This window comes from Eleginops maclovinus, chromosome 11 (assembly GCF_036324505.1).
Source record: "Eleginops maclovinus isolate JMC-PN-2008 ecotype Puerto Natales chromosome 11, JC_Emac_rtc_rv5, whole genome shotgun sequence".
Lineage (NCBI taxonomy): Eukaryota > Metazoa > Chordata > Actinopteri > Perciformes > Eleginopidae > Eleginops > Eleginops maclovinus.
Window position 1 is genome coordinate 3,977,986 of NC_086359.1, and position 22,656 is coordinate 4,000,641.

At 42.3% G+C, this 22,656-nt stretch overlaps 2 protein-coding genes across 6 annotated transcripts; both read left to right on the forward strand.

Moving 5' to 3' along the window:
- The first annotated feature begins 109 nt into the window (after window positions 1-109).
- Window positions 110-14,442, forward strand: LOC134872080 (AP-2 complex subunit beta). 5 transcript variants are annotated; one of them, XM_063895194.1, is made up of 22 exons: window positions 110-351; window positions 2,613-2,667; window positions 2,770-2,875; window positions 3,337-3,472; window positions 3,595-3,840; window positions 4,519-4,709; window positions 4,800-5,021; window positions 5,148-5,268; window positions 5,500-5,595; window positions 5,897-6,012; window positions 6,226-6,391; window positions 6,666-6,764; window positions 7,216-7,475; window positions 7,680-7,899; window positions 8,308-8,349; window positions 9,309-9,458; window positions 9,681-9,826; window positions 9,964-10,093; window positions 10,547-10,631; window positions 10,777-10,863; window positions 11,758-11,912; window positions 12,134-14,442. In XM_063895194.1, exons 2-22 carry the CDS (start codon window positions 2,631-2,633, stop codon window positions 12,206-12,208), a joined length of 2,886 nt encoding a protein of 961 aa, XP_063751264.1. In that variant the 5' UTR covers window positions 110-351; window positions 2,613-2,630; the 3' UTR covers window positions 12,209-14,442. The 5 variants fall into 5 exon arrangements, with proteins under 5 accessions (XP_063751264.1, XP_063751265.1, XP_063751263.1 ...); XM_063895195.1 differs by having other exon boundaries at window positions 116-351; window positions 7,707-7,899; window positions 9,309-9,461; XM_063895193.1 differs by having other exon boundaries at window positions 117-351; window positions 9,309-9,461.
- Window positions 14,443-14,938: 496 nt separating this feature from the next.
- zw10 (zw10 kinetochore protein) lies at window positions 14,939-21,722 on the forward strand. The gene is made up of 16 exons (XM_063896179.1): window positions 14,939-15,147; window positions 15,982-16,116; window positions 16,254-16,355; window positions 16,614-16,691; window positions 17,082-17,241; window positions 17,566-17,718; window positions 17,826-18,023; window positions 18,109-18,245; window positions 18,346-18,528; window positions 18,881-19,104; window positions 19,265-19,336; window positions 19,431-19,600; window positions 19,880-20,010; window positions 20,136-20,267; window positions 20,697-20,899; window positions 21,043-21,722. The coding sequence occupies exons 1-16, from the start codon at window positions 15,043-15,045 to the stop codon at window positions 21,161-21,163; spliced, it is 2,304 nt and encodes a 767-aa protein (XP_063752249.1). The 5' UTR covers window positions 14,939-15,042; the 3' UTR covers window positions 21,164-21,722.
- Window positions 21,723-22,656: the final 934 nt, after the last annotated feature.

Genomic DNA, 22,656 nt, shown 5'->3' on the forward strand with positions numbered 1-22,656 from the left:
TGTATATAGGGTTCTTTTACAAACATTAGAGTGATTGCTGTATATGAAGAACTATAACTATTGTTATGGATTTGTATATCCTTTTATTTGCACGTCAAGGCCGTATGATTATATACATAACATAAATATCGGAGACTCACAATCATTAGTACTTAAATTAAATCAAATACATTCGATTGTTGACTGATTTCACAAATGTAAAAACCAACTCAAGCGGGAAGTTGTCCAGATTCCAGTGACAGTGAACGTACCATCGCACTCCCGATTCTCCATCTTCCTCCAACCGGGCAAGGGACCAACCTGCGTCTTGCACCCACCGTAACAATTCCTGGCTTACATACACTCAACAAGGTATTTCGATGATTTAAAACGTCATTATTTCTATAACCTCGTCTTTAATTCTTTGGAATTTCGTGGCGATTGCTCAGCTGGGCATCTCATCGCGAACGTTAACGTAGTTCCCTGTCAGCAGCAATGGGAGCTGGGCCGCTGATCACTTTCCTGTTCTGATGTCAGATGTAATGCTTCTATTAATAACGTTACAAGTTCAGTTCGGTGATGCTGGTTACAACATTGATTGTGTTTGTAACGCTAGTTTGTCTTTAGTCGTTAGCTAGCATCGCTAGTCGGGAGGTGCCGTCAGTGCTAATCATTAAACTGGTGCATTTAACGTTAGCATGCAGCAAGCTAACGTTAGCAAAGTGAAACTGCTGTGGGTCCAGATAATGTTGCTATCCTGACTTTTCAGGGAGGTCAAACGTTATAACAGCAAATACATTGTCGCAAATGTCACGAGTTATTTCGGTTGGTCTTTAATTGCACAAGGTGATCGACGGTATTAACACATTCTAGCTACAGTTGGATCAGTCTAAAGACATGGAATGTGTTCACGATTGACGTTAACGTTAGCTTAATTAGGTTAAAGTTAGCTACCGTTAGTAATGTAATTGCACCATTGTGTAACTCATGCTAGCTAGCACCTGTGATAAAGTTAAAACATTAACCCAAATGGTCATGAATATGTATACGTAGCAGTATGGTTTATTGTATGCGTTGTATTTGTTATCCATTTACGAGTATACTGTGTCTTCCAGATAAAATGACAAGTAGTACTACCACAGTGAAGGTTTCTTGTGCAAGTCCTTTATTCAACATCTCATTAAAGGCATAAGTAGCCAAGTATTACCAACTAGATCATTCAAAGTATTAAATGACCCATTTTAGAATAATATAAGTCACTTGGCTGTTGTTATTGTGGCTTTATTATGTATGTATCACTAATGTTGCAGCTGGTATTATTGAGTAGCTAGTAGTTAATGTGTTTAAATGAATGTAGTGGAGTAAATAGCACAATGTTTTCCTCTCATATGAAAGTAGTAGTAGCATAACGTTGGAATGCTCAAGTAAAGGACAGTTAACAGAATTGTACTTAACTCTGTGCAGGTCAGTTTCTTCCACATCAAGCTGGGAAAAACATTTATTTATAGAGCTTGGTTTGTGAACAGGGCGCTGTCAGGATGATACAGGAAAAGCCCTTCCTAAAAAATGTTAAGTTGAAGGCACACTGTTTCCTAAAATAACACCTTCTCTTTTTTTGAAGCCTTAACTATAAAAACATCCCCAGCTGATCAAACTTTATAACTGGCACTGTGCAGCCAGGCAGATGGGGATTCAGGGCATCTCCTCAACACAAATTGTTTTTTCCAGACTGCCACATTGTGGATCCTGCTTCATCTCTGCACAAGCTCCACAATCAAGTGGTTGTGTGCTTAACAACACTCATGTGTGATCTGCTGCCTGCATGCCTCTGCTCCACCCTACAGATCCATGCCATGGATCTCCCATGAAGCTGCCAATAGACTGAACTGGTATTGCTTCATGGGGCAGTTTGTAACTTGTTAATGAATGAGGCAAACAGGGACTTGGAATGATTTGCTATGCACTTGGCAGAAAGAACTGTTGTCGCTCCACAACATTTTCTACTTTACAATAGCCTCACATTTTAAAGCTAAACTTGCTACAACCTGGCAGAGGGAAAATCCAACCTATGAGAAAGATATTATCGTTGAAGTCACTGAGCTCTGCAGTGCGACCCACTCTACTGCAGGTGTTTGTCAGTGGAGATAATGTGGCTCTGTGTTTTATGTAATGCAACCTGGATGAGGCAGCAGAAACCACTAATTGTGAGCTCATTCTTTTAACTGTGGTGTGTATTTCTCTGAAGTGTCAATGGGAAGTTAAAATGTCATGGTGTCTGCTTTAATAGGAGCCTGATACCTTTAGAAAAATAATCAAAACAGAGCTACTTCTGAAAAAACGCACAAAAACCCCTTAATCGACCCACTTTTAGTCAAAGTATTCAAATACAGTCCAATTTGCATCAATGTTCACGAACAGTAGGTAATGCAAATGTCAATTAGAAAGCAATTTCAACCAAATCAGATCACATTGGAGGCAGCACAGATAAGTTAAATGACTGAATTTTGTGGAACTCCTGTGTGCTTTGATCATACACACACCCGATAAGGGATGAAGTGAAATGGGAGATGGTTAAAGGAAATCACTTGTGCAGATTTTGCTGATGGCATAATGCAATGAATTTCTCGTTGCAGATTTAAAGGACCACAATCATGACGGACTCCAAATATTTCACAACAAACAAAAAAGGTAAGTAAGGGAAAGGGGCTGAAATCTGGTTATTTCCAAGTGTCTGACAGTATATTCAAACCGTAGAGCTGCTGCTTACATTCAGTGTGCTTTATCTTTCAGGGGAGATCTTTGAACTGAAAGCAGAGCTGAACAATGAGAAGAAGGAGAAAAGAAAAGAGGCAGTAAAGAAGGTCATCGCTGCCATGACTGTTGGGAAGGATGTCAGGTATCTGTTAACATTGAACACTTGTAGAACCGTCTATTATAATCTGATATCAGTAAATCAGAATGACACAAACCACAGGTCCAATTACTTTGAGGGTTTACACACAAAGCAAGAGGCAAGTAAATTCATAAATAAGGTGGAAATGCAAGATACAACTTAATGCCAAAGCACCAAAAGGTTCTTAAAAGGGAAAAGTTAATTGAAAGCAGACGGTGGTGGATGTAAGGAATGTGGAGAATGTGGAGACCTATACACCTCTGCCCAGTTGCACACCTTTGCACATCTGGTGGCAACAAATCTACAAACAGGTTTGTATGCTTTCACATTTTACAAACACTTTTGAGGGAGTAAATATTGACCCTTAGGAGGACCTGTTTGTCACCTCGCTCACAATGTAAACATGAACAGCCTCAAAGCCTCTGACTGTGAAATCTGACTGAGGCGTCTCGCTCTGCTGTCAGTTCTTTGTTCCCAGATGTGGTGAACTGCATGCAGACTGACAACCTGGAGCTGAAGAAGCTGGTGTACCTCTACTTGATGAACTACGCCAAGAGCCAGCCGGACATGGCCATCATGGCCGTCAACAGCTTCGTCAAGGCAGGGCCTAACTTACCTTGTGCTAAGAATAGTTATGAGAAAAGTATGGAATTAAATGTTTGGGTCTGTGAAATCGAATCCTGTTAAAACCACTGCTGCCTTTCTCGTCTCGCCCCCTCCAGGACTGTGAGGACCCCAACCCTCTGATTCGCGCTCTGGCCGTCCGCACCATGGGTTGCATCCGTGTGGACAAGATCACAGAGTACCTGTGTGAGCCGCTTAGGAAGTGCCTGAAGGACGAGGACCCGTACGTGAGGAAGACGGCGGCCGTCTGCGTGGCCAAGCTCCATGACATCAATGCCCAGATGGTGGAGGACCAGGGTTTCCTGGACTCCCTGAGGGACCTCATCGCCGACTCCAATCCCATGGTAGGTGTCATGTTTTTCTACCCGAGTCTTAAATGATTAGGATTTTATTTAAAGACCATCATGGAACTGGAGCTTGATTAAAATGCAGGAAGTCATAGGTTGTCAGTCTACTATGCAGTCTAGAGGAATACGTTGGAACTCAAACCGCTGCACTCAGGTATTTCTGGGATGGGATGGCGTTTGAATAAGGTTTGCATGCTTTTAAATCACAGTGGTTTGCCTTCATCCTCTGTTGCTTTCTAAGAAAACGAACACGCAAGAGAGGCAGGGTTTTGCCTAGGAATTTGGTTTGAAGAGCTTGTGACGCAGATTTAGAATGATCAAAAATAATTGCAAATCAGCTTATTTCTGCTTCAGTATTGCTGCAATATTTGTGTTTGAGGAAATGTTTTGACTACTGTTTAAGTTCGCTGGAGTTTCTTTGTATACTGATTTTTCACTTTTTAAATCGCTTTTCTACTAGTACTCAAAGACACATTTCATACAACCATGCTACAAACATACATACAGGACTGAAAAAAGCAGAAGATGTAATACAAATAAAATATAGAACAGGATTTCAGTAAGAACCGGTGGAGTTATGACTCGGAGGGAAGACGTTTAACAAGAAATAGCAAGCTTGAAGAGTTGGGTTTTAAGTTTTTGATGATATTCAAATCTGAAAACCCCTCCTCTTAGGTTGTGGCCAATGCAGTGGCCGCGCTGTCTGAGATCAGCGAGTCTCACCCCAACAGCAACCTGCTGGACCTGAACCCGCAGAACATCAACAAGCTGCTGACCGCGCTCAATGAGTGCACGGAATGGGGACAGATCTTCATCCTCGACTGCTTGTCAAACTACAACCCCAAGGACGAGCGCGAGGCCCAAAGGTAACAACTCCTCCGAACCAGAGTATGGGATGTAGGCTCGTGCTGGTTGACCTCTCTGACTCTCACCTTTCCCGTCTTCCCCTTCTGAAGCATCTGTGAGCGTGTCACCCCCCGGCTGTCTCATGCTAACTCCGCCGTGGTGCTGTCAGCTGTGAAGGTGCTGATGAAGTTCTTGGAGCTGCTGCCCAAAGACTCAGACTACTACAACACCCTGCTGAAGAAGCTATCCCCCCCGCTGGTCACCCTGCTGTCTGGAGAGCCTGAGGTCCAGTACGTTGCTCTGAGGAATATCAACCTCATCGTCCAGAAAAGGTGCGTGGTCACGAACAGCAGAAGCTATTTTCTTTCACTCGATGAACTTAGCATTTCCCTCTGGCGTGTATCTGTAGGATCCGGTCTTCCCAAGGTCTAACATGTGATGTGTTGCTCTGTGTGCAGGCCTGAGATCCTGAAGCAGGAGATCAAGGTTTTCTTTGTGAAGTACAACGACCCCATCTATGTGAAGCTGGAGAAACTGGACATCATGATCCGCCTGGCGTCCCAGGCCAATATTGCCCAGGTACCTTATATAAAGCTAAATGGGAGCTTTGTTAGAGAGATCACTTGCACATTGTTTTGCTCTCTATAACAGTTAGTATTTACAGCATTGCCTTTTATATAAATACCCATACGTATACTACAAGTGAATTAGTATGTTAATTGATGTCAAAATCATGTCAAGTATTTTTTAAGGTAAAGCTTGAAGTCCATTAAACTAAATCCAAACTGAAAACGGTTCTCCTCCTTCCAGGTGCTGGCCGAACTGAAGGAGTATGCCACAGAGGTGGATGTCGACTTTGTGCGCAAGGCGGTGCGAGCCATCGGACGCTGTGCCATCAAAGTGGAGGTGAGAAACACTCTGATCGATTCTGGTCTCTACGCTGAAGTCTTCTCGTGTGAATTGTGTCAGAATGTCTGACTTGTGACCTGGGCATTTTGAAAGTAGAAACATCACAGCTGCTCAACAGAGACTATTGTAGTTCAGTGAATCATTCTCAAGTGTCTCCTTGATGGTGAAAGTTTTTCCTGATTGATAAAGAGTCATATTGAGAAATCTTAGGTGTGCCAAGTCTCCTCTTTCCTGATAAACAGTTATATATTCAGCTCATCATTGCTCATGTTTAAGCCTCTGTTTTGTATCCCTCCAGCAATCAGCTGAGCGCTGTGTCAGCACTCTGCTGGACCTGATCCAGACCAAAGTCAACTACGTGGTTCAGGAGGCCATCGTGGTCATCAGGGACATCTTCCGCAAGTACCCCAACAAGTAGGTTCCTCTTGAATCCTGGAGAACCAGTAGGGCTGTACCAAATACCTTAAACTATTAATTCATCATGGTGATATTCACATTTTAACATTATTCAAATGATGATCTCTTTTGTTTCACCATTTATTGGAAAAGGGGCGCGCACCTGTATTAACAGGGGGTTTTTGCAGCGAATCATAAGACTCTGACCCCTGACATGCTGCTGTTGTTCAGGTATGAGAGCATCATCGCCACCCTGTGTGAGAACTTGGACTCCCTGGATGAGCCAGACGCTCGCGCTGCGATGATCTGGATCGTTGGCGAGTACGCCGAGAGGATCGACAACGCTGACGAGCTGCTGGAGAGCTTCCTGGAGGGCTTCCACGATGAGAGCACCCAGGTGGGTCCAGACATCCTAAGAGCCTTGAGTTCTCCTGAAGGATCAAAACATGAGAAGTTAAAGGGAAATGTGCAATAAGAGTCACAATGGAGCATTTCTTTTCCTGAATGCATTGTAGATGTTTCTGTGCTGCAGTCAACACGTTTCCATGTTTCACTTTTGCACACTTTATAGTAACCCGCTTGTTTCCACCTTCCACATCGAGGATGAGAAGAAAACTTGGTGAGGTACACTGAAAACATAATGATGTAACAGTGTGCGCTCTGATCTACAGGTCCAGCTCACTCTGCTGACCGCCATCGTGAAGCTGTTCCTGAAGAAGCCGTCAGAGACTCAGGAGCTGGTGCAGCAGGTCCTAAGCCTGGCCACCCAGGTGAGTCAAACAGAGGAGTGCACCTTTGCACCAGTTTGAAGATTAATTTATTCACTACTGGATTATTTTGCTTGTTTTTTCAGATATTACACAACGTGTTTTCGATCAAATGATTCAAAAGTTTAAATTAGTTTAATTGAAAACGTATAAAAGTAAAAACAACTATTGGGCAAAAATACAGTGAAATAGAAAATATGTTAGCTGTTTTTTTCCTACCTTTATTAATAAGTTTCTGGTTAATTTGTGGAGAAATTTGCAAGTAATTTATCATTTATTGCAGTTTATGACAAAAACTATACTTCATCACAATATATAATGATATCTAAATAAAACTACATCAGTTATGATTATGGTGCGTCTCTCCTAGCCTCCTCCATAGTAGCAGCTAGTGTATCTATGGTCCCAAAGATGTAACTCCTTCACTGAGTAAATGTAAATTGCTCCTCTGCAGGACTCTGACAACCCCGACCTGCGTGACAGAGGCTACATCTACTGGCGCCTGCTGTCCACCGACCCTGTGACCGCTAAGGAGGTGGTGCTGTCAGAGAAACCGCTGATCTCCGAGGAGACGGACCTGATCGAGCCCACGCTGCTGGATGAGCTCATCTGCCACATCGGCTCCCTGGCCTCCGTCTACCACAAACCCCCCAGCGCCTTCGTGGAGGGCAGCCACGGAGTCCACAGGAAACACCTCCCTGTGCAGCACAGCAGGTCGGTCCCTCAATATTTAGACTGTTTCATTCGCAGCGAGCTCCCACAGAGAGGACGTGCTCTGCAGACTGTTGTTGCTGGCCGTTGTTGTTACGACTTTAAAGACTCCATGAAATAAATGCTTCGTTAAGATCTCCGTCACCATTTGAACTGTTCGACACGCTTGAAGACAAATAATGTTGATCCTTTGATTTTGTTCCTTAGCGGTACTGCTGTTTTCTCCTCTGGCAGCATCGAGACAGGTGAGAGCCCAGTCAGCGGGGGCCCCGCCGCGGCCATGGATCAGCCTCATGTGATCCCCAGTCAGGGGGACCTGCTGGGGGACCTGCTCAACCTGGACCTGGGCCCTCCAGTCAATGTGCCTCAGGTCTCCTCCATGCAGATGGGCGCGGTGGATCTTCTGGGAGGAGGCCTCGACAGTTTGGTGAGCTTATGCAGATGAAATGCTGCTGAAATGTTCTTTGGTTTTTCTTGAGGTTTGAACGTTTATGCTTGTAATTTAAAATGCCTCATGATTTTTGTATTAAATCTAAAATGTTTATGAAAACAATTTGGCACATTAATATAATGATTTGTTTTTCCAAGATTAAGGCTTGGTGTGTTTCTCCTCTGCTAATGGTTGCTTTCTACGTCTTCAAGCCACTGGAGAAACTGGACTCCTTGACAGTCATCTTGCACATTTGAAAGTTTCAATCTAACACGTGATGCAGAGCTGCTATTGCTCCAGGAAGCAAGCGCTCCTCTTGATGGGTTGCGGTTGCTAAGAAAGTCTCTGTCTCTGTCTCTGTTTGTGTTTGGTTTGTCTTTGGGGGGGGCCTCTCTTCTCCTGTAGCTGGGGGGAGACCTGGGCGGAGGTGTTGGGGGAAGTCCAGCAGTAAGTCCAGCCCTTCTCTTCAGCAGTGTGTCTGTCTGCTTGCTGCATGCTCGCTGAATTTAACCCTCAGCTTCTACTGTTCTCCCTAACGTTTTTATCCTGGCTTCTCTTTCTCACACTCGTATCTTTAGTTAGTAGACCTCACTTTGCAAAAAAAAAACCATCCCTCAATAGATAGATAATAGATGACTGCTTCACTATGAACCTGTTGTCACCTGTTAGGATGAGCACACCCATCACTCAGCTGTAATAGAGCTGAAAAATAAGAGACTTCCAGATGTTTTACCTTCTCTACAATGTTCTACCTTTTATGTATAATGACGTGTTGATGGGGTTTGAAACCAAACCATAGCGATGTAGATTATCTTCCTGCCTATTCGGTCTAAAGTAATCCATCATTCATGTAATCAAAATCTGGTTTATTGACAACTAGGGTTTTCACTTAGTGTTTATTGTGTTTGTGCAAAAAATAAACGTCATAAAAGAAAATGATTAAACGACAAAAATCCAGAAAATAAAAATGAAAATATAAAATATAAAAATAAATCTGAATTAATATTATGAACTTTTTCAGTTTGAAAGACAATTGTTCAGAAATATGCAAAATTATTACTTTTATGTATTATATTATTATAAGAAATACTGACTGATACAAAATCTGAACCACAATCCTACAATTTGGACATTCTGCATCCTGATCATTGAAGGCTTGTAATTTATGGCCTAAAACACACACAACCAGCACACAACTCGCCTCAAATCTGAGCGTGTTCTCACTCTCTTCTATTTTGGCTAAATGTGTAAATGTGTTTTATTAATGCTCGTTCTTTTGGCATGACTTAAAAGTGTTTGCTTCTCTTTGTGGGTTTGTAGCAAATTCTGCCAGTAATGCAAACTAAAACCAAGTGCTGAGATCGTGTGTTTTGTGTGTGTGTGTGTTTTTGCTGTGATGGCTTTAGGTCGGACAGAACTTCATCCCCTCATCTGTCCCCAGTACTTTTGCTCCGTCACCTACACCCGCTCCCCAAGCCGTCAGCAGCGGCCTCAACGACTTGTTTGAGCTTTCCACAGGCATGGCCAACACCTCCGGAGGATTCATCTCCCCAAAAGTAGTGAGTTTATACTTCAGAATTCCCCTTGAATAATGTAAAACACACATACTCAGTTTAGTCAATTAGAAATGCATCCCTCACAAGAAATACAACACTCTTTATCGCTGCATGTGGTTTGAAAGTTTAATGAATACACTGCCATTCAAACCTCTGTTATCAGCTGTGATATTGACGAGTACTACGTGTATAATTGATCACGCTCGTCCACTCTTTTCCCAGGTGTGGCTGCCTGCCGTGAAAGCAAAGGGCCTGGAGATCTCGGGAACCTTCTCTCGCCGCCAGGGTCACATGTACATGGACATGACCTTCACCAACAAAGCCCTGCAGCACATGACTGACTTCGCTGTCCAGTTCAACAAGAACAGGTCAGAGCGGTGATACACAGTACATCTACCATCTGAAATAGAAAGGCTCTGTCTTCAGGTGTGCTTCATGTCCATCTTTTAACTGAATGCAGGTCATTTAATGCCACTCATATTTGATTTTGTTTCCCTTCATGTAGTTTTGGGATGATTCCTACCAGTCCGCTGCCCATTCACACTCCACTGATGCCCAGCCAGACCATCGAGGTCTCTCTGCCCATCAACACCATCGGACCGGTCATGAAGATGGACCCGCTCAATAATCTGCAGGTACTGAAGAACACAGTCGCGGCACATTTGAACAGCAGCGCAACACGTTTGAAAGACTAGGGACTCGTGAAATTAGACATTTTTCTATCCTGAAGCAGAAGCACACCATCCTGCAGAACTGACCTGTTTGTAATGAATAGCTTCAGCTGCAGTGAAGCAACTCTAAATGCAGCAGGGAGAAATGCACCTATGAACCTGCACATTAGATTTCACTCAACTGTTTCATTTTGCACTATTTTTATTCTCTTATTTTGTCTCATGTCCTTCTATAATATGTTGCATTGTTGGAGGAGCTCGGGACCTAAGATTTTCATTGCCATAACTACATTGTAGCTACTGTGCACATGATAAGGCACACCCTGGGACCTTGAACCCCCCCTTTATTCCCAAACTGACTGCTTATGTGAATTATTTTGTGGTATAAGTGATCATTCTTTGTTTGATTGAACACAGGTGGCTGTGAAGAACAGCATCGATGTCTTCTACTTCAGCGTGCTCATCCCTCTAAACATTTTCTTTGTTGAGGATGGAAAAATGGGTATGATTGAACCTCATCTCACCTTTCTTTACACCAACAATATCTCCTGCAAACAATTAGTCATTTTTTAACATTGGACTAGATATGGTTTATAGTCTAAGACGGAGAGCACCTGTGTTGATGTGTTTGTGTTTCCCCTCCTCAGAGCGACAGGTGTTCCTGGCTACCTGGAAAGACATCCCCAATGAGAACGAGCTCCAGTACCAGATAAAGGAGTGCCATCTTAATGCAGGTAGGCCTCGTTGGAGAATAAAACTCCAGTGTTGCAGAGAAATGTTTGAACAGCAGATGGTGGGCAAGTAAGGCTGCTCATTAAGTATCTTTGGTATTTATTTGTCTTGTTCGGTTTTTGGGGGGGTTTTGTTAAGGATGAGAAAAATGCATTTGCTGCCTCACTTGCACAACAACGATTGGTTCAATGCAACTGAAGAAAAATAGCAAAGCAATATCAATAGTGACCGGCACCCTCCTTCAGATGGATGGATTATCCTGGCCAAGAAGAAGTGTTCACTAACACGGATTTAAACAAATTTGTCAACAATATTTTAGAGGAATCAGCCTTTTGTGGGCATAGAAAAAGCATGTATCTTTTATTGCAAAAACAAAAGTGTTTTCAGCGTCAATTAAGTGTGACACATTTTCATCCTGCCAAATTACAACAACCCTCTGTGCTCTTTCAACCCTTTGAGGTCCCCAGGACTAGCGTTAGTGTCACGTTAAGACTCCTCATGTTTGGACTGAAATAATCAAAAACCTCATAACACAACTCTCTCTGTGTTTCCTCTCTTATCCCACATGCCTGTCTTGGGACATTTCCTCCTGAAGAACACGTCCAAACGGCCCGTTATTGTGCCGTCCTGGCAGCAGGATGGTGGTTCTTCTAGCTGGGCCAGTGTTGTAGATACCTGGTCAGGTTTACGGAGATCTTAAGGCTTCCTCTCATAGTTCATTAAAATCCTCATAGAATTCATTTACCGTCAATATGAAAAAATGTTATAGAGGTTGCATTAGACCGTGTTAGTGTTAGTTCCTTTAGTGACTTCGGTTTCAGTGGTGATTACAGCCTCCTCTTTTTGTTCAGTGATGTAGGTGTCTTAACACCTTGATATTACTTGTGGTCTTGCAGACACAGTATCAGGGAAGCTGCAGAATAACAACATCTTCACCATCGCCAAGAGAAACGTAGAAGGCCAGGACATGCTCTACCAGTCTCTGAAGCTCACCAACGGCATCTGGATCCTGGCCGAGCTCCGCATTCAGCCCGGGAACCCCAACTACACGGTAGAATTACCAGCAGTTTGCAATCTCTAACTGTCTGCTTTCTTTCACGGGTGTTTAACGTCCAACTACAACCACTATAAGCCGTCAATAACGAGCAATAACTTAACTACTATAATAGTTTTAAACACCGATATTATTAGGCTCTTAAAACAGCAGTGATTGTATATACAAAGTCCAATATGTGTCCTATTTCAACTGTGTGTCCTTCTCTGTTTCCACAGCTGTCTCTCAAGTGTCGGGCCCCGGAGGTTTCTCAGTACGTGTACCAGACCTACGACTCTGTGCTGAAGAGCTAATTTGCTCCCACACCTGACGACTCTGCTTCGTATTTACAGCAAACTGCAGTGTTTTATCATTTTCTGCCATATGCATCTAGCTGCCAAAACAAGGGACTCTAAACAGTTAATGGAAGTACATCATTCGGATCATTAGTTGTATTTTTCCTCTGAGAAATCAACCAGGCAAATTTCCACACTGAAGTTAAACACTGTTTATGTTTCTTTATTTTGGCAGTTTGAAAAGCGTGATGGAATCATCTTCTTCAGCTCCCCATTTTCTATTTTTACCTCCCAGTGAAAACACGTCTACCATTCCATCCTTAATTGAGTTTCTTAATGTTGTGACTGATGGTTAACCATCATGAGTGGAAATACTAGTCTCCCCAGATTCTATGAAGCCAATTATCTTTTATTTTGCACGGCTCACATTCCTTTTGATTATTTTATATTGCTTCGGTTGCACCTACAGAATGATACCAGTGTTGATTTATTCCCTTTGCCATTAATATGTATGAAGAGTGGAAACCATCCATGTGATTGTCAGGTCTCACTAAAACTTCTGCAGACACTACGCAGCATACTCCTTTTCTCATTCGTAGCATTGGTTTTCGATGTCTCACTCATGCTGGTCTGAGAACCGGGGATACGCAAGTAACCTATAGGTTTTCCTTTCATTGCACAGCTTCTTGTATTTAATGGGGTTACACATATATAGATGTGCCGATAGAAACTAGTTTTTCCTCCAAAAGTTTGAAACATTGTAATTGAAAAACTTCAAAATGCATTCCAAAGTTGGAAAGGGAAAATGCAGACCAGAGATAAGAGCTCCAGTAACTCTAAAGGAACCATATCCAGGTATTTCTCCGCTTCTTCCCATCGAATAATTATCGCTTCTCAAGCTTTCCTTTCCTGCCATTTGTGGTTAATCTGGCAGAGTGAAATATATTGATCCTGCAGGTGATGAAACACAGAAGCGGCATCGTTCCTAGGTCTTTATTGCAATCGCTTCTCCATGAGCCTTCAGCACATGCTGTCTGTATTAACACTCCCTTTTCACCTCAGCTGCACATAAATCTTTTTTAAGCTTTTTTTTCTTTTTCTTTTTTATATGTTTTAATGGTTCATTTCAAGTCATATAACGCAGGTGATTGATGCAACGGATACCCCTAAATGCATACAAATGTGAAGTGTCTTGTGAATCAGCTAAATTCTGCGATGTAGTGAGGAACACCATCCCTGTTCTGACTGGAAGTAACTCACTGTACATTTGTTTAAATAACCAGGTTGCTGTTAGTTTTAACTTGAAGATCTTCCCCATTTGAACCACTCCACAAACCACAGCAGCTACTGATTAACACACCGGTGCCACTCTGTTTTAAAAAGTCCACTTTATTTGACATAACTCCTTTCGTTATAGCCCCGTTAACTGCAACCACATAGTTGTACACGGCTTAATGCACCTATATTGTCATTCCTATTTATTGTGCATCTACCTCCTGCGTGTTTTCCTTTTTAACCGGCTTTATTGTTGCAGTACCTTCAATTCTGTAATGTGCTTTAAATGTTTTCATCTCATCTTTTGATACCAGTGTTTTCTTTTGTATTCTTCATGCCATTGTTGTCGAGCAATTTTTAAACCTGTGGCAACACAGCCGCACTAATATCACAGGACCAAGCATTCACGCAAATGAATTGCCAAGTCTGTGTTTTAATACCCAAGTGTCAATGTAACCTTCTGATGTTGGCTTTGTGTGTGCTAGAGAGGGTGCGTACTGTACGCCCTGAGGCCCAGAGTTGCGCTAGTACAGTGTAGTCCAGTGATGGTGTAGTTTATGTAGCTAATAAATGAAAAATGTTTTGGTATTACCCTGAAAAGGAAATCAAGCCTTCCCTCTATTGAGCAGAACATTTTCAGTGTAATAAATGTGTTGGTGAACCTATTTTCTTACATGGTAACATGTTTATGTGCCTGCATGAGCCCACTGTCCTTTTTATCCCTTTTCCTTTAGGATGTGGCTTTGCTCCATTTAAAATCTCCAGACTTCATGTCTCAGTTGTAGATCTCATTGTCTTCAGCACTCCCACTTTAAGAAGTATATCCAAAACGTTTGCCAGCAATAGAGACTGTATGGTGAGAGCTGTAATGGCATCTTATATAAATGGAAAATGTCTAGAATTATTGCTGTAACCCTGTTGTAAATGGTGTTTTTGTCACACTACCACATCTTCTGTCATTAAAATGTCAAAACACATGACGCGTCAGGGTTCGTATTTATACAAACCAAATCAGACTCAGGAGATGGGTAAAACCAGATGTGGAAGATGTACTCATACTTAAGTAAACACCTGCAGTAAATCCAGCAGCTACCCTGCAGTATACACAGCCATTCAAACTAGCTGCACCTTTACCAGCTCTGAGAACACTTTAATGATCAATCATTATAAAACATATCAGAGATATTATTCTGAAATGGACCAATCAAACAAGGACTACTTTTACTGTCGCTACTTTAAGTACATTTAGATGAGAGTACTTTTTACTTTCACTGGAGGAACATTTAGAATACTTTTACTGTGACAGAGTATTCCTACACTCTGGTACTTCTACCACCTCTGCTTGGATGGGACAGGTTACAAGATAACTCCTTTCCATGATTATTCTACCAGTTTGATTGCGTGCAGTTTCAACATTTAAGGAAAGGTGGCGGTATGGCGGCACTCTGCTATTAAATGTTAAGCGAAGAAGAAGGCAGCGGTCCGCGACCAATCAGATCGACTGGCGGGTGCTGGGGTTGTTGTGCTCATCTGTCACACTTTTATAAAACATTATAACGGATCTATAAAGATAAACCATGGCGTCGTTTGTGACCGAGGTGCTCGCCAGCTCCGGAAAACTGGAGAAAGAGGACCTGTCCAGTAAAATAAGCAAAATGTCGCGCAAGGTGGAAGATACGAAGGTAATCAACTAGCTAGCATAGCATTAGCTACGTGAAGCTACGTAAAGTTTGAACCAGCGTTAGCAGTTAGCGCTAACACTGGAGAGCAGAAACTTCTCTCATCATTTGACCGACGTTTGATATGTTTTCACAATTCATCTGCAATAAAATGAAGTTACACATAAACATTAATCACATCATAAGTTGATAAAGAGTGTTTTTAAAAGCTAGTTTAGCTAAGTGCATTTTCATTAGCATGACCGTTAGCTAGCCATATGTGTTGCACCCTCAGTGCTGACAGCTGATTACGTGGCTGTATATTTAGAGAAACCTAACCTCTTAATATTACCTAAATATAATAAATGTATACTAGCAGTAGTAGTGTTTTATTCTATCTTTGATGAAGTCAGTGTTTTACTCAAGTACTACACTTAATGTACAGACGTTATTTCTCTGTTGTTTTGTTTTTTGCTTGCCTGCAGCTATCTGACATCTTAAGTTAAAGATACAGATGAGAATACAAGACGTGTGAAAAGCTAATAATATTATTTTAATTATGTTCATGCAAACATATGTAATGGTTCATGATTTACACCATTGAAAATACGCTGCTTTTTATCATTGTATTACTTTTAATATGTATGACAGTGAAGCAAACATGTGTTTTGATTGACAGCAAGGCAGTATACAGAGCCATGGGTATTCAGGCCGTTGTAAAGTGGTTGTTTGCCAGTCCAGAGTAATGAAGACTGTAATTGTACTCAAACTGTACACACCTGTTTACTGGGCTTAAAGCAAAAGTATATCTTGTGACAGTTTGTCCGTAACTCAGTTTTCCTTGTGTTTATTTCATAGGAAGAAGTATGTGAAATGATAAACAAGAAGTATAATGACTTCCTGCCGAGTCTTCAAGGATCTGAGGAGCTAATGGTACAGGTGGATCAGGTCTCCAAAGAAATGGATGCCCTTAAAAACTGCATTGAGACTGAGGTAAGTGTGAAACTGTTTTTAAATAATAGATATACCTAAGACACATCCGCTAAAAGGGCAGAACGATCGCCTTCAGTTCTACTTGGTGGATTTATAGCAGTGTTGTTGTTTTTAACCGTTTCTGTTTGTTAACATAGGTGCAGCAGAACATGCACGTGGCTGTGGCTGAGTATTCGAAGCTTAAGCAGCAGCTGGAGAAAAACACTGTCATCATATCAATGCTTGGACACCTAAAAGAGGTACAACATCTCTGGAAATGTGTAATGCCAACCTAACATTTGAAATGTGTTTACTGAAATAGAATGTAATATGCAGTCGCTGAGGATATTATAGTCCAACAATTATAACTAAAAAATCAACTATAAAATATCCTGATATAAAACTAATGTATTTCTCTAATGAGCTCATTATAGTAGTGTCCTGGTAGGACTTTATGAAAGCCTCAAATAAAAGTGGCACAGTGTTTTCTAAAATGTACATGTGTCTTTGTGTCTCAGTTTCACAGTGCAATGGAGGAGTTCAACAAAGCTTTACAGGACAAGAAGTATGTTGTTGCAGCCAACCAGCTTGAAAGGGTAAGAGCTTCTTACATCATGTCCCAAAAAACCTCACCTCCACACTGAACTAGGGCTGGGCAGTTCATAGAAATCACTACAACACATTAAGCTGTTTATGATGCATGTTCAATAGTTTTGAAGCCTTTTACTATATGTCCCTTGGTGCGTCAGTAAGAATAAACAATAACTAAAGTAGATGCTTGAACAGTTCCTGGTATAATTTATACTGACAATGAGGCCACAAGCTAAAGAGCAGACTTAGTTGACACAAATACCCTCATATCGCTAGCAAAACAACCTTTATCCCAAACACATCCATCAAACTCACTGCAGACAAAACCAAATAAACAGAGGTCTTTGTACATTAAACGTTCTGATTTATAACTATTGGATCTGTTTTTCTCCAAGGCAAAAGCCAGTGTGGATTCTCTGAAGGGCTGGAAGACTTCCCAGCTGCCTCTGCTCAGCGCTCTCAGCTCCGAGTTGACGGTGCAGAGAGAAAACTTAATCTACCACCTGGGAGACGAATGGAAGCGCCTCGTCATCTGGAGACTACCATCCTCAAAGGGTGAGACTTCGATATGTGTTTCAGATGTGTTAAATATACAACTATATGGAGTAAACTGTGTTCTGTACTTTGTTGACTTTGAACTTGTTGGTTCCTCCCATTTTTCACCTCCAACAGGGTGTTCTTTTCTTCTGTACAGTGTCCACATGTAGATAAACACATGCTACAAATTTACACTCAATCTCACCTTTGACCCAATGCCATTATTCCTGTCATGGTCTCAAAACATTGTGTGAAGCATTTAATCAACTCGTCAATGAGCTGTTAGCTATATCATAGCAAATGTATCTGCTTTATAAGTGACTGTTGGATGTGTACCAGCAGAGCCTGCAGATCTGAAGTCCTTCTTGAAAGTGGAGCTGAACCTAAGCCACTCCTTCAGTAAAGACGAAGAACCCAGACCTCCTGCTCTGCTGTGCTCCGTCCTGCAGGCTCTGGCCATCCAGGGAGACCTGCAGCACAAGATCAAACTCTTCAGTAAGAACTGCACTGTTGAATATCAAACACTGTTGCTTGTATCCAAGGTATCCAAGGTATCCCTGGTCAGCGTGTGCTCAGTGATGCTCTCTGTCGTCGTCCTGCAGGTCAGGTGCTGTTGAAGAACATGCTGAAGCCGCTGGTGATGTACCCCTCCCTGTCGGTGAGGGTGACGGAGCAGCAGGAGGAGGGAACCGTCCTGGCCATACAGTGTCTGGAGGAGAGTCAGGAGGAGAGATCCACTCCTTCACAAGTCTACAGCAAACTGTTGCTGGTGCTCGTGACGCTGCACTCACACCTGCTCGGTACTTCTGAGTCTATAACAAGATATATATATGTCATGCTTTAAAAACTGCGCAATCTCACTGAGTTTTACTTGTTATTTTCCAGATGTGTCTATTGGCAATAAAAAGCTCTCAGCTATCATGGGGGAGCTGATATGGGAAGAAATCTCGCAGTGCATCATCCATGAGTGTCTGCTTTACTCCATCCCCAACAACCGCAGCCAGCTGGAGAAATACAACACAGTACGGACCCAACCACGCTTTGTAGTGTGTTGTGAAAGTGTAATGACACGTACAAAAGTTCATTTTTTATTGAATATCATGTTTGCTTTGCTCACTCAAGGTGATCAAGGAAACGGAGGAGTTTGAGGATTCTCTGAAGGAGATGGAGTATCTGCAGGGCGACTCCACAGACCTGCTCAAATACGCCCGGGACGTTAACTGTCATTTCGCCAGCAAGAAATGCAAGGATGTCATCGTGGCGGCCCGCAAACTCATGACCTCCAAGATGCACAACACCGTCAAAGTGCGTGCAAGCTAGGGTTGGTTGCTGGATGAATAAACTGCAGACTGGGGAGTGATTCGGTTACCAGAGTTTAATAAATAAGGGGCATTATTAAGCATGGATCTTAAAATAAACCATGCAAAACATTATTAGGTTTGTTTCTTTTTGCTTTTTAACAAGTTGCAACGATTAGTCAATGAATTTTCTCTAGAGAACTGTACAAGTAGAAAATACCAAAGAATTACTGTCATAAAATAGACTGTATTGTATCATATTGCACTGCAGACCAGCTTAACATGAAATATGCCCCAAGATCTCCAGGTCATTCTCTTTATCTTATTCTATAGCATCCTTTTTATTTTCTCTGTCTCAGATCACACCTGACTACAAGCTGCGTCTTCCCAAGCTTCCTGCTCCGGCTTCAGAGCAGAAGGTGAAGCAGGAGAGCAAGAAGGACGAGGTGACGATTGAGAACTCGAAGCAGCTCTCTGTGTGGAGTCTGTGTCTGCCGGCCTGTCGCATCAGCGAGTCGGTGCAGCAGCTGATGGAGCTTGCTCTCAACACGCTGTGTGAGGCCGTGGGAAGCTCCACCCAGTGGTACGAACAGAGCTCAGTCTGTCTTCTGTAAAGGGAAAAACAATACTCCCTGACAGTAACTTTGTTTGTTGTTGTTTTATATGTCTATTGAACAAAGACCATGCATAAACATAACAGTCAACAGAGAGTAATGATTGTGAAAATGCTCTGTTCCTTTCAGTGCGTTACAGCTCTTCTTCACCGTGAGGAACGTCTTCCAGCTGTTCTACGATGTCGTACCGACGTATCACAAGTAAAGACGTCTCCATCATATAACCTAAAGCAGATCAGACCAACACATTCCTCCTCTAGGTGTAAAATGTCTTTCTCTCTGCTTCCCCATCCAGGGAGAACCTGCTGAAGTTTCCTCACCTGGCTGCCATCCAGCACAACAACTGCATGTACCTGGCTCACCACCTGCTCACGCTGGGGCATCATTTCAGAGCTCACCTGCCTCCGCTCATCAGCGAGGGCGTCGCTACATTTGTTGATATGGTGCCCGGATTCAGGAAACTGGGTAAACAAATATTTACACTATCGGCCACATAAGCGATTAAATGTGGAACTTAGAAGTTTCCTTTTTTAAATCCATCTTCTCTTTTGCTGTACTTTTATATATATGTGTGTATTAATTGTTTGTTTAATTATTATTTATCTATATTAATCACTCTATTTTCCACTAATTAATTCTTACTGCAGTTTAAAATATATGTATTTCCATCTATTTTTACTTTTGTATTTGTATATTTTCTGTAGTGCCACCATGGAGACAAAATAATATATTGTCCTTCTCCAGGTGCGCAGTGCTTCTTGGCGCAGATGAATGTCCAGAGAGCTGAGCTGTTGGAGAGACTTTCCACCGCTCACAATTTCTGCAACCTGGACGATGGAGACAACTACATCGCAGCCAACAAAGCAGTCAGACAGGTGAGAGGAAACACCGTGAACCAAAACGTCTACCTGCGTTCAAATACTGCATACCATTTTGTGCTTCCACTCTGATTGCATTAGTCTCTCCCTCCCTCAGTGATCACGTGTTTGCTCGCCTGCAGGTCATCCATCAGTTGAAGCAGCTGGGCACAGTGTGGCAGGACGTCCTACCAGTGGGCATCTACTGTAAAGCCATGGGCAACCTCCTCAACACGGCCATCACAGAGGTCATCGCCAAGATCATGATGCTGGAGGTGTGACACCTTTTTAAAAATGCACTCTGTAAATGCAAGTGCTAACGCTATAAAATGTACAGCAAAACATTCCAAAAAAGTCCGTCGGCGGCACAAACTAATAAAGACCAGGTAAAAAACCCCGGGCTGAAGGCAGGATTCATTTCCACAGTGTTTTCTGACGGCTGCTTTTAGTTGGGATGCAGTCACAGATAGACTTTAGCCGGAAATCTAACATACATATATTTTTCTATCTTTCCATCAAACTGCATGAGCTCTGCTTCTCTTCAATGAGTTAATAAATACTTCCTTCCCTTGAAGCAGTAAGAACTTAATTCCTGGAATAAACTGTTTACAACAAAGTCTGTGGATGATCTTGAGTAACCAGGTCCTGATGTCTGTCGAGTTTTCACATTTATTTTTGAGCAGTACATACTTTTATTTCAACAGGATATTTCCTCTGAGGACGGGGAGCACCTCCACACTTTGTGCCAACCCCTCATCGAGGAAGGGCCGCTCGTCTTCATCCCTCTGGCGGAGGAAAACAAGAACAGGAGGTATCAGGAGGAAGTGCCGCTTTACGTCAGGAAGTGGAGCACCTTCAAGGAGCTGGTCATCGTGCTCCGGGCAAACCTGCAGGAGATAGTCGACAGGTAAGGACACGTCATGATTATTAAAAGTAAATAATCATGAGCTGTTTTTTCATCAGAGTATTTAAAGGACTTCTGGGGATTTCATACTTTTAATTTTTAAGGATGTGTGTGATTGGCTGATTTGTCCGACCCCCTCTCCACAGGTGGGCTGACGGTAAAGGTCCGCTGGCGGTGGAGTTCACGAGTTCGGAGGTGAAGAATCTGATCCGGGCCTTGTTTCAGAATACGGAGAGGAGAGCTGTAGCTCTGACAAAAATCAAATAGAAACCTGGCGAGAAAAGGAAAGATACTACAGCACTTTTTCCGCTGAGGAAAATACGATCCATGCCTTTATTCTGTTTCGTTAAATATATGCATTTCAATGTGTGTCAGTTTGAGAGGCATAGTTGCCCCTGAGGTTTAAGCTGGTTGTAATCAATCTGGAGGATGCATCTCAACATTCAGACTGCAATCAGTCCTGCAGAGATTACACAAAGGCTTCTTTACATCCTGCAGCCTCGTCATATAGCTTTGAGGGGTTATACCATAAAGCCAACTGAGGTTGTGTAACAGCGGCCTGCCACCTGTCACGATGTCCTATCCCGCGTTAACTCTGCTGCACATCGTTAACCAAACTTCCTCTGGAGCTTCTCTCAGCTTTTCTATACTGAGGATATTTCAGTTAGTTTGTTCGAACCTATAAACGCCTCAAAATAACCCTTTATTTCAGACCAGACCTTGCATCTGTCAACAAGGACTTTCTTCTCCAAGACTCTAAACTGAACTCTTCCATTATGTATTTATTACTTGTCCAAAATAAACCAAAACATTCAACTTTTCAGAACAGTTTCTTCTGTCTGTTTTTGATGATTTGATGATGATTCTGCTACTTAGTGCTGAGTGGGTTCACTGATCATTTCCCGAGGTGTAGCTGAAGATGTTTAGGAAAACATTTGACATCTAAACGTCTGATAAGTTTAGTTTTGATCAGGACTTTTCCCTTAAAGAAACAATCAATAAAATGGTAGGACTGTGAGAACAAACAGCAGCAACACACTAATATGGTTTGAAGAAATAGAACATATAAGATCATAATTAATTGGGGACATTTTAAAGGGGCCCTTTATGCTCATTTTTAGGTTCACATTTGTATTAGTGTCTCTCCTGGGACATGTCTCCATGCTTTAATGTTCATAAAGCTCTTTATTTTTCTCATACTGCCTGTGCTGCAACACCTCTTTTCACCCTCTGTCTGAAACCAGAGCCCAGTCTGCTCTGATTGGTTAGCTGCCCAGCTCTGTTTTGATTGGTCAACTGCTTAGAGATGTCCCGCCCCCTTAGTCAAAAACGTACAATGAAAAAAAAAACACATCAAGCACAAAAGGGCCTTTTGAATAAAGGCAGTTACTACACTTCATAACGGTAATATCAATGTGCTCGATTGTCACATCATCTGTGAACCTGCAGCAGCCACGACATGCAGTAATTTGTGCCGAGGGGAGGAGCCAAACAGCTGTCCAGTCAAACCACTGCACCTCCTCTTTTACTCCACGTCTCCTCATCCATCTGATCAAACCGGATGACTCCAACAAGGAGGAGAAGTTCTGGCATCATCTGTGTTCATGTGACGGTATGCTCTACACAGGTATGTCATTATTTCTTCTCTTTTTGTGATGACAATCTATCATTGTTGTTCCAGAAGTTTCCTTTTCATGTCCCTTGCTTTATGGTTAAATCAAAAAATCCAGAGGTGGTAGAAGTCAGAACTTGTTCTTAAG